We start from the raw sequence: 12,218 nt of genomic DNA on the forward strand, positions 1-12,218 counted from the left end.
TCACCTCGCAGGAGATTGCTCCACGTTATCACAACGGCAGTTTATACCCTAATTTACACCCTCAGAACGGTCCGAGGGAGAACAACGGCCGTTTACACGCTCACAACCTACACTCACTATGTAATCACACCTCACACACTAAGTGTTGCGTCCTAGCCCGTGGTCCTCGCTCCGTCAAGTGGCTCGGGTTACAACCTCCGGTCCCTAGGCCACGTCAACCGACAGTCCAAATGCCTTCTCTTGGATTCGCACACCTCTGCCTCTCACAACACAACTTCTCCCTCCGGTCTGTACAATGTTATTACAAGCTGAATCCTTCACCAATTAAGCACAATATAAATAACATGATTGCTTCTCTCTAACAAGGCGTGAGAACCTCAATTAAGCACAACTCTTAGTCACAAAACCCACACCCTAAATTTATACTCATGAACTGTAAATACTATAAGCTCAATATGGTTGTGTGTGAACAAAGAGATTAAAGCCATATCAAAACTCAATGATGAAATATCTAGCTTTATGAAATAAGACAAAAACTTATAACAATCGCTACAGAATTGAGCTTTAAAGAAAACTTCTCTAGTTGATTTGTCGAACCATCATGCTGAACCATGCTAAGGGACCTATAGGTAATTTTATACGCCTACAATACTTTTATGATTGACTACTTGCACTAAAAAAATGTGATTTTTACTTAATAAGATAATATTTGCTTAATTGATATTTTTTAATTATGTGATTTTTTTTAAATTTTTCAGGCTATCCATGCAAGATTAGGAGGGGGTAGCTCGAGTCTTCTTTTGACGATGATTAGAGATGAAAGAATGTGTCTTCCCAAACTTTTATTTTAATTTGTTTTAGATAGTTTCATGTATTTTTTTTGAAACTTTTCTTTGAGGATGGTGGAATTTTATTTATTGATGTTATTAATGAATGGAATTTTTATTTTACCTCTTATTCATTATTGGGTATTTTTAATATGTTTTTGTTTTGAATCTTAGTCTCTGGTTGAGAATAATATGATAGTTGCCTATGAATGAAAAATTTATTATTAATGTATATTAGAAATTTGTAGTCTACAATGACGGTTTTATTGACCGTATTTTGTTCATCAATGAAGGGAAAGCACCGTTGTTGATGGGTTACTAATTACCCATTATGTGAACTTTTACGACGGTATCCAACCGTCATTAATTAGTCTTCAACGACGGAAAAATATCCCCGTAACTAATGGTAACGATGGGAAAATATCCCATCACTGATGGTAACGACGGGAAAATATCCCCGTTACTGATGGTAACGACGGTGATAATTACCGTCGTAAATATTAATGACGGTAATATGTTCCGTCGTTATAGACTCTATAACGACGGGTAGTATATCCCTTCGTGACCCTTTAGCGAAGAGGGCTTCAACGACGGGTGACGAAGGGATTTTTCCCCGTCGTTAGCATACAATAACGAAGGTTTTCAGCTCTTTAACGAAGGGAAATCCCTTCGTTAAAGATGTAATTTCTTGTAGTGGGAGTTACTTCATTATGGGAGAGAGTGTCTCCATATTTTCTGGGAAGTGATTGAATTGACAAGTCATGGAGATCTATCAGGACAAAATCTGTATAAAGCTTGTCCAAAGTAGACTGAGGCGTTAATATTTGTTCTGGGGGAGAGGCTTGAGGCTGGTGTCAAGCCCTCAATTTAGTCAACAGCAAGATATGTCTCTTAAGTCGTTTCTGAGAAATGCCCATTGAGCGGTCGAGTGCCCTAAATAGGACCGTCCTCGATGATAGAGTCGACCGTTACCGCCTTTTGTGTTGACTCAGGAATGTCGGCCTGTTCGACTGGTTGGAATGTCGTCTTGCCTTAGCTAAGAACCGTCTTTCGAGTCGATATAAAGATGTCGACTCGTCTGGGAGGTCAGGATCTCTCGTATCAACTCATATCGCCTTTCATGTCGACACCAGAGTGTGGGCTTGATGAGTTGGCGGAGCCGAGGACTCTATGATTGTGCCTTGGGTTTATTCCTGATAAGGTACAAAGGGCTTGAAATTCGACCGAGGAGTCGAATGCCTAGAACTCTTGAGAATTGACTAGGGCTCTTATTGCATTATTTTGTAAATACTGTTTCTTGGGTGAGTAAATACCATAACAAATTGTATTTAATGATGATAGATAAGACCACATGTTCTATTTATAACAATTCTAATCTATATACTAGAACTTACAAAATGGGAAGGTTTTCAATGTTCTGATCAAATCTCTCTTCCGTATTCTTCATCCCATATACAATATTGACTTTCGATTATTGGGAGCGTTTTCCCTCAGAGATATGGTGAGTGGGCCAGTCCCACCCATAAACTGATCGAAACCGGCTAGCTTTCAATCCACATAGGCTAGGCCTGGATAGATATCTGTGTAAGGGTTTTTTTAGGTTTTAAAAATAATAATTGTGAGCATAAAAAATTGGCATTCATGAAATAAATCAACAACATCAGCACTTATAGCTGTGGCCTGCTAGATGTTTGTGTGTTTATAATTTGGAGCAATCAAGTTTTTGGAAAGTGGAATTTATCACTTGTGTGTTACAATTTATTTATTCATAACATAAAACTTGAACACTGATTTTTTTTGGAGGGAAATTGCATTTGGGTCCCTGCGAGAATTTTCAGAAATTATTTTTATTTCAATTATCCATCTGTGTAACCCAATTCTACCCCCCAAGTTTAGAATCTTTGGCTAAATTGTATGGTCTCTTCAGTCTATGGCTACCATTCTTTTTGGAGATTTATTGACATTACCAATAGGATTCTATAAAGGGTTAAACGGATGAATCTTGAGCTTAATTAGCGGCGCGCAAGAAATTGAGAAAAGGTTGGGGGTAGGTTCTACAATCAGGGACCTAGATACAATCCTTCTGCGTTTGAAGTTTTAATCTCAAGAGCTCAACTTTGTCTTGTTCGAGTGTTTCCGAAGCATAGGAGTAGGCTTTTTTCACGTATCTACTCTCCCAAGTCCAAGTATTGGTATTATACACTTTTACGGTCTCCTTATGCACGCACGTTAGACCTAATTAAAAGTGGATTACTGACATCCATCTCATGTAGATTTGAAACTATGGTCTTAGTCGCATTCAGTTTAGTCAGAAATTGCTCTAAAATCAATGAAATAAAACCTCATGCTGAACGTTAGTTTTCTATGTTATTTTCATCATGAAGTAAGCCGTCTTGTTGAGCTTGGTTGGTCGACATTTGCTGCTTCGGCGTGTAGTATACATGTCTCTCGGTTCTTCAACTTTTAGACCCTCATCATGGGTTCTTAAAGGATGGATTCTTCCTCATACTAATGAGAAAGTTGAGATGTCCGTTTCAAGGTCCTTCATAGGTCATTAGGTCTAAGCGCTTCTTCTCTCTGGTGTGCAATTTAAGCATGTGTGGAGTCTGATTTTGATTTATGCAAATTTTATTATCTTCGCTATTGTGTGTGAACGGCGCAGCGGTTTGGAGGTGTGAAAGTTTTACGAACATGTTGGAGGAGCGTAGACGTGAAAATGTCATGCATTTACTGAAAAACTTTGTCAAAATTGATACTCGGATAGTTGCACTTTGCGGGCCCATGAAATTGCCACATTATTGAGGCATGATATAATACTGAGGCAAGACCTCGGTTTGGTCCCTTCTCTCTGCATTATGCCAGAGCCTTGCGCATATTTGTACTTCAGTTAATATGTTTTCACATTTATGTTTCTGATGCTTACTGCGGGTGGTTATAAATTGCTAAGTTATTCTGATCTCTATGGAACTATTTGATTTCAGTTCTTCTATAACTCTATGGTACTATTTGCATGTGCAGCGGTCCACATTATGTGAGAACCTCATGGGACCATCACAATTTTCTTTTATGTACCTACGATTATGATTGTATTGCTCGTCCCTCAACTTAATTATTCCCGGTCGCAGTTTGATTCTCATATGTTCAAAGAGGCATATTACGTAACAAATTGGTGTTGTTTGTTTAGGTTACATCCTTCCACTTTCTACCGTTAGAAATGAACAGTTGCATTAGATTACAACCTTCCGCTTTTCACCTTATATGCAGTTTGAGTCTTTTTTTTGATTCAGTTAAGTTGCTTTAGAATTCATGGTTTAGAAAAAGGTCAAAAAAGACTTCCTATAGAGAACGAAAACAATCTGCTCGTAGTATTTCCTTGTATATAATATAATAAAAGGATTGAACATCCAGAAAAGCACACAGCATCAGGGCTGTACGAGGTCCGCCCCTTTGTTGCCGCTGGGAGGGTTGATCGCCACCCAGAGAAGTGATATCGTGATCGCCATCAACCCGGACCACACAAACACAACCGTTGGGGTCTTCCCTCTCCTCCCCATCAGCCCCTTGGCAAAAGGGAACAAATGGACCAACACCCAGAAGCTAAAGAACCCCCCGCCCATGAGCTTACTCCACTGCGGCGCGCCGCTGTAAACCGTCCTCGCGAACCCCACTGCGACGGCAATGAGGTTCACCATCATGATCGTGATCGGGGGCACCATCAGCGACGTCCACTTGACAGCGTAGAGGTCAGCAAAGGCGTCAGCATCATCATCATCAGAGGCAGCGGATTTGGAGGTCAGAGTGAACGAAATCTCAATCCCGGCGACGACTTTTAAAAGGCCTTGAACCACAGCGTACAGATGCGCGGAGGTTCCGGAGATGAGCCAGAACTGCTCGTTCCGCCACCACTCCTCAAGCCCAACTCCGGACCACTTGACTTCAAGGACCGCGAGGAGCACGAGGGTGAGGGTGATGGTGAGGAGGTAGACGAGGAACGTCACGCTTAGGGTTTGGACTATGAATTGGTCGGAGAAGAGGGAGAGTGCAGGGAGGAAGCAGTAGACGAGGAGGAAGATGGAGGTGAAGGGGTAGATCCCGACGTTGAGGTAAGCGATTCTTTGGAGGAGCTCCATGTTCTTGGAGGCGAATAGGGCGTTGTTGCGGGAGAAGAAGATCTCGACGGAGCCGGTTGCCCAACGGAGGACTTGGTGGAGGCGGTCGGTAGCGCCAGCCGCGGTTGTGCATTCGGTAGCCGGTTACAATGTCCTCGGTTACGGATCCGTATATCCACCCCACTCGGTCGCCCCACTCCGTCTTGTCCTCAAACCTGCGGTAAGACGTTATTACTTACTGTTCTTTTCTAATTTCCATCGCCTGGCATTATTCGAGAATTTGATTCGTCGTCAGATTTGTTGGTCAGGAAAGGGTCCAGTGTATCATCAGTTGTTGGTGGATTCTGATTATGGTTTTAGCAAGTACAATGCGTAAAGTCATGTTAAAATACGGATCTAGATTCATCAAACCTCCTAACACTTGGATATGTTTATTGTGACTAAATTCTGGCTGATGATTATTTGATTAACCACAAAGAGAAGGATTCGGGTTGTTAAGCCTGTCTCTTAAGTTTGTGTGTATATCATAGCACATATATCAGGGTGGGTGGAAGAGATGGATGAGAGATTTGCCTTTTAGACACGAGCTTTAGGTACTAGCCTATAAGACTTGGGGAGGTTGGAATTTGTAGTCGAGGTGTCCGTAGTGGGAGATTTAATTGCTGTTGGTGGACTTCGGCATGGTCTTAGGTAGGCATCTCTTAGGTAAGTATATATGCGAGCAAACTTAATATAAGAATGTGAGTTAATTTAGGTTTTTTTTAGTATCACGCCTTAAAGATGAATGCAATTATTAATTCCATTCATCAAAAAACTTATAATCTTCCCGCTTATCCTCCCTAGCCTGGGAGAATGTCTGATGATGCTCCTTAGTTGCATGAGCCTAAGTTGCATAACTGTCAACCGACAATCTGGATTTTCCTACCAGTTTGTTTTGTTTTATTCCAAGTCTCAAGGCCAATTTATAGAGGGTTGATATTTGGTTGTTGCAAAGCTAGCTCCATGTTCATGGGCACTTGGATGATGTGGTAGTTAAGGGGGGCTAACTTACTGAAAATACTCTTATGGAGAAGACGAAATGGATCATTTAACTGATTAAGGTTTCTGAACTGAGTATTTTTTAAGTGGTGTTGGTGGTAACTACTGAAAAGGGTTTAGAAGAGGAAAAAGGTCATTTGTCTACATAAAGTTTCCTAACTCAATAAATTACTCATTTAAGTCTTTAAGTTGAAGGCTTCGTAATATATTTTGATTCTAAGACCCTTTTTTGGTCAAAGTAGAAAAATAAGACAACATTGAGTTTCTGTTTAAAGCTTAGCTAGGTGAACTATAGCGCTTCTGAAAGGACATGCTATTTATTTGAGTAGAAAATGCCTTGTTCGCTTCTTGGCTTAGCATCATTTAAGAATTTGTGTAGTAAACTTATCTTGGTTAATCCTGTTATAGACTCTCCTGTAAGTCTAGGAGAAACAGGTTAGTTCCTTTTGCTCCATGATCTTAAACCGCGCACTAATAAAGTAGTTTTCTTATTTACCAACCGGCCTACTATAATTTGTGATAAACCTCTCACATGGTAGAACTTGGCATTTAAACTTAGTCTTGAAAGTTGACAATGAATTGTAAGACTTTATCAGATCTTTCCAGTTGCAGTCTCAATTAGGAACAATGCTTACAGCAGAGACCATTCAGGTGATCATAATGATACTGCTCATTTACTAAAAGAAATAATAATCTCATAAAAGACAAATAGCAAATGAAGCTTGGAATTCATCATACCAGCAAGAGATGACAGACACAGCTTCAGCAAGTGTGTTGGTATCAATTGATGAACAGGGAACCCTGAGGACACCTGGAGGTCGGCCGTGCTTGACTCCAGGGTGATCAGCAAGTGGCCGGCCTTGGAACTCAGCAACTGGTATTGATTCCAAGAGAACAACTGAATTCCCAAAACGCTTTGGCACCAAGGATGAGTCAAGCTCGCTAATGAACTTGTCTGATTTCAATGCCTCAACCTCTGATTCAGAGTTTGCATCTTCGCGAATATCTCTTGTTTCAATTGGAGGGTCAAACCCATATAAGGCAAACCGCCTAAATAAGCACCCTGTTCCCACATACATTGGTCCCTGAAGTACAAATTCCAATACAAAGACAAATAAGAATATGTGACTTGTAATGCATAAGATATAAACAGCTGTGAATTGCATAGGTGGAACTGCTGAATCTTTCTTCCTCAACTAAATGTGAGTTATATGCATAACATGTCTTCAACTGGTAGTTGGCAGCCCTTATCAGGCTCCCCACAACTATGCAGATGAGTCTTTGCCACTAGTCATTCTGTGTAAAGGACAAACGTTCCTTTAATTCAAGGTTTGAAGCATTGGCCTGTGGGTTTTAATCACAGTGGTATAATCTATGGAAACTGATTGGTACTGCTAATATTAGCTAATAACAACTATTGCAAGCCGATATTAGCTAACAATGGCTAAATATAAGAGGTGATCGAAAGGTCAGAAATATCAAACATGGGGTTGATATTATCATGTTAGGGGCAGAAAAAAGAAACTAATTACTAGAAATGTTTTCCTCAATCAGAACTTTGGTCTTTTGGCGTAATGGCAGTCTTTGAGAGTAGACATACCTGGACACCATCAAGAGCACGCATGTTACCATCAAAGAACACAGTGTTGTGGTTGGCATAACGATCAGAGGGATCGATGCCCTCAAACCGTTGGGGGAACTGGATGTAACAGATGCTCTCACCACCTTGATCCATCATGAAGCACATGCCTTCACGAATCGCCTCTGTGTTGTATATATAATGGTCACAGTCGAGGTTAAGGATGAAAGGTCCATTTGATAATACTGCTGAAGCTCGGACCAAAGCGTTCATCGCACCAGCCTTTTTATTGTGGTCATATCCAGGTCGTTTCTCCCGTGATACATAGACTAGCATTGGTAGCCTAATATCTACATTGTTGAAGTCTATTGTTGATTCATCATCTGGCATCCCTAGTAGCGGACTACTAGGTGGTGGCTCCAGCATCACCTGTGTGAAATATGAACAATCTTGATCAAGTTATTTAGTAGTTAGCCTAGACTATGGTCTAGGAGAAGCTAAAACGCTCTATTTTAAATCTAGTAAGCCTGTTAGATATATTTATATGGGTTAATTGCAGATAAACTCCCTGTAGTAGACCCCCTGCAATTTTATTTGTGTGGCCCCCTCTACTATCTTTCCATTGTGGACAGACCGCCTGAGTGAAATTTTTTGACTATTTTATCCTCAAGAGGTCCATTGTGAAAAAAAACAAATTTCTCTTTCTTTGAGGGTAAAAGCGTCAAAAGTTCACACATGGGGGTCTATCTGCAACAATAGAAGTACAGGGGGTCTGTCAGCAATACACCCTTTTATATTCATATGCTAGAAAGTGTTATTTACTATTTAGTTAAATTTTCTTTGGTGAATGGATATTGAAAAGAGTTTTGCTAAATCTTTCAGAACCATCCGTTTGTATTGATTTATCCAGCTTATTTGATGTATATGTCTCTAAATACCCCTGTAATATCAAAAGGATAAATGTAGAAATAGCCATGTCTCCTATTTATCAAGTTCTGACTGGTTACAATATGCTTCTTGAGATAAATTTCTAATTATGTATTTTGTTTCTTATTTACATGAAGTTTTCTAGTAATCACTAGTTTGTAATTTATATAGGAACTCTATTAGAAAGACTTCAGTACAAAACTATGTCTATAGGAATCTGAAGTTACTCTTTTTTTTTCCTCCTCCTCTTCTCAACCATAATTAGAAGCTGCACTTTATGTCAATGTTTTATGCAGTACCTGAAGAATGCTAGCGTGATCTCCTCTCGAATGATCCGGCCCTGGAACAATCCAAGTCCCAGGCCAGTATGTCCCATCAGCCATCCATGTCGCCTTCCAAGCCTTGATTGCCTCAAACCCTCCACCACTCTCCTTTATCTTCCTCAAAATCTTCATTTCCTCTCTCGCATTAAATGCATCAGATCGCCTTCTAATAGAATCCGGTAACCTGTTAACCCTCACTTTGAACTCATCATAATCTCTCTTAACCTTCCTCCTATCCTTCACAAAATCAGACCTCATCTTGTTCTTGGTCGGGTCTTTCTTCAGCCCAAAATAGCTCTCGGGGTTCCTAGGCTCAATGTCATGCTTTCGACAGAAAGGAACCCAAGTGGCAGCAAAGCTGGCTGCTGGCTGCCTCAGCCATTGCCTCGAAGGTGAGAAGAGCTCCCCCATCATCAGATATATAGCATGAGAGCTTCTCAACTGGGTAGTCTGCTGATAGTATTGAAAGAATAGTATTAGCAGTGACAAGGGGTGGTTCTTTGTCTGGGTCTGCAGTGGAAACAAAGACATCAACACCGGGGAGATCGGATAATTTAGCTTCATTTGTGGGTGATGGTGTTTCAAATTTCTCTTGAAGTGCTGAGAGGTCCGTGGACCTGTTGACGGGGGTTAGTTTGGGAATTTGGTCGAGGATCCAAGAGATGGCGAACCAGATTTCACACACAACTGACATGCCCCATAACCAAATGGCATCTTCATTGGGGTGCTTCACTCTCCACGCGAGGAAGAAAATTAGGGCTACCAGTCGAATCAGTATCAGTATCCTGTGTTCATCAGTAGTAAAAGGAATCAGTCTAATGATTACAAACTATCTTGTGTTTGTTAGTAATGGTGCATACAGGCTTATCTTTTTAACTGATTGATCTAAGACTTCAGAGTTTTGGTGCCAATGGGAAGTATTTAACATAGTATTAGAATAATCTAGGGTCAAATCCCACATGGCCGTACCCTCTACACATTTAAGACGGATTTATAGAAAAAGATATCATTGCATGACATATGAAAACGGTGCTTAATCTGCATAAGCATGTTAGGATATAATATTATAACCTTCAATCCTCACCACATCGAAAGAGTTATAATCAGTGTAAGAGATATTTAATTTTTTGCCTAAAAATCTATATGTACCTATTGACCCTCAAATCTACACATTTTCTAATTTACCCTACATGGGACTTTTATACCAGTCTCATTTAACACTGTTAAAATTGACGGGGGTAAAGTATAAAATACGCAGATTTGGGGAATAAATATGCATATAGGTTAGACCTGGAGGGTTTATAGGAAAAACCCTTATTCTTTTGGGAGAGCAGGTTTTTTATCATTTCACCCCCTCTCAGTTTGAAATTCGGCAGTGTTAAATGAGAGGGGTATGTTAACTCATATATTTGAGGAAATATAGGTGGAAACCCGCTAAAAAAGAAAATGTTAATTTATCAATGCTTGCTGTAACCTTTTTGACATTACCTTGCATATTAATTGTTAGAATAAAATCATATAGAAAACTTTAGTAGAGTAAAATTTCACAGACCTGTATGGGCTGATGATGGCAGCTGACATTGGGATTTTTCGAGTTAGAGGCTTCCAGGGTTTGTTGGAGGTCCTTGGAATGCCATCCTCTAATTCCTCGTCTATGCCATTGCGGACATTTTCGGCACTTTCTTTAGGCCAAAAGGCACTGTCATAACCATAAGAGCCCTGTTGGACCTCGAAAAGCCAGCTCTGGTCGGAATCAATTGTTTCGCTCCTCTTCATCATCATAGATACCCGATTATTTTCCACCCATGCTGCTGTCTTTGCGATTGAGTCAGCAGATACATTTGTATTTTCATTGTCGTACTCATCTCTCTTGTAGGGCTCCTTGCAGCCGGGGCAAGTTCCAGCTTCCTTTCTTGCATCCAGATAGCAACTTTGACATATTTTAAATCTGTGCAGTAGTAATTTTCACTGATCACTAGAGTGACTTCTGTGTCTTTAAATAGTAGAGCATAGACTAAATGTTTTTAAGAGAGTCTGCCATTGGTGCAAGATTTACTCAAAAGAATGTGTAGACAACAACAAAAATAAAATTGTGCAATGATATGTCTTATTTCATCCTCAGCCTGAAAAGAAATACTAATGCACTTTCTGGCAATTACCGTGGAAATGATTTGTGATTTGTAATAATATTGCTTGGACAAGGATTTTACTTGTTTCTAACTTTTTCTATAAGGATGATAAAAGCATTTCAGAATATTAGCATTAGCGTATAGAAGAAGAGAAGTGCAGGTTCGGAGTATTCAGACGTAGATGTAGAGTTTTTAGACCTAGTAATGTCCATGAATAGTAGCATAGCAGGTTATGAGATTAAAAGCTTTGGAAGTCATAGAAGACATGACCTTTTATATAGTTTTGATTTAGAAGTATACACTAAAGGTCTATGCTAATTCTTATTTCGAATTCTGATAATAAAGAATTGGTATGCTCATTTGATTTACCATTTACCACTTTTCCTCTAGAAGATGATTGGTCCCTTTAGAACTGAAGATTTTTTTTCCTCGCCTTCTTTTCTGTTTCCATCTTCTTCTTCTTCTTTTTTTAGTGATGGTAGCACAAGTTGTTGTAAATCGGAAGTAATATTTTTTTTGAATCCAATGTTTTTTATAGAGCTGCTGCTGCTAGTAATTGGGGAAATCACAAGTTTGAGTTGCCACCAACATAACTTAATAGATTTGCTTCTCTAATTAGAGCGAGATCAGGACTTATCCATCATAGAAATCGAAATTCTAAAGACATCCTAGTAAGAAAGTGCACAGTGTGGTCTAGGATCCAAGAAATATCTTTTACGAAAATTCTCACAACATAGCAAATTGTTTCTTCTCTATTCCATACAATTTTTTTGCAGGTTTACCCAATCGGTTATGTGTAAGAATATTACTGCTGTTTTATTTTCTAGCAGCCTGCAATAGCTCGTTATTTGAGAAAATTGTCCGTAAGAGTGATACTGTGGTGAGTGTTTCAGGCTTTCAGCTTAGGAAGACTTAGTTATCTTATTATTTGATGTAAGAAAACAAAATTTATTTGCAATTTGTTTGTCAGATGTGTGAAACAAAATTTATTTGCATATAGTTTTTCATATACAGTGGTCTAAATTTTGTATTGTTTTTTAGAGGGTTGCTTTCAGATGGATCTATTCCTGTACTTATTTATGTTTTTGACCTAATGAAACCAGGTAAAAGGTTCCAGATTCTTTGAGAAGCAGCTCTGTACCTTTATTGGTTTTTTGCAAGGAGAAATAAAATTGAAAGTAAAAAAGTAGAGAGAGAGTACTTTCAGAGTGAACACATACCTGCAGTCACAAGGATAAATATCATAACCATGCGTATCTTGCATAACAATCTGATCACACTCTGGC

General features: G+C 39.5%; 1 protein-coding gene across 1 annotated transcript in view; it reads right to left on the reverse strand.

Annotated features, from left to right (window-relative positions):
• Nucleotides 4,102–12,218, reverse strand: part of LOC109843599 (cellulose synthase-like protein D4) — an 8,544-nt gene continuing 427 nt past the window's right edge. Inside the window, 8 exon segments of the mRNA XM_020412545.1 lie at nucleotides 4,102–5,048; nucleotides 5,050–5,151; nucleotides 6,713–7,059; nucleotides 7,575–7,982; nucleotides 8,780–9,169; nucleotides 9,171–9,588; nucleotides 10,356–10,751; nucleotides 12,153–12,218. The exon segment at nucleotides 12,153–12,218 is cut by the window's right edge and continues 10 nt beyond it. Coding sequence (XP_020268134.1) covers nucleotides 4,250–5,048; nucleotides 5,050–5,151; nucleotides 6,713–7,059; nucleotides 7,575–7,982; nucleotides 8,780–9,169; nucleotides 9,171–9,588; nucleotides 10,356–10,751; nucleotides 12,153–12,218 — 2,926 coding nt within the window. The 3' untranslated portion in view covers nucleotides 4,102–4,249.

This window comes from Asparagus officinalis, chromosome 5, assembly GCF_001876935.1.
Source record: "Asparagus officinalis chromosome 5, Aspof.V1, whole genome shotgun sequence".
Classification (NCBI taxonomy): domain Eukaryota; kingdom Viridiplantae; phylum Streptophyta; class Magnoliopsida; order Asparagales; family Asparagaceae; genus Asparagus; species Asparagus officinalis.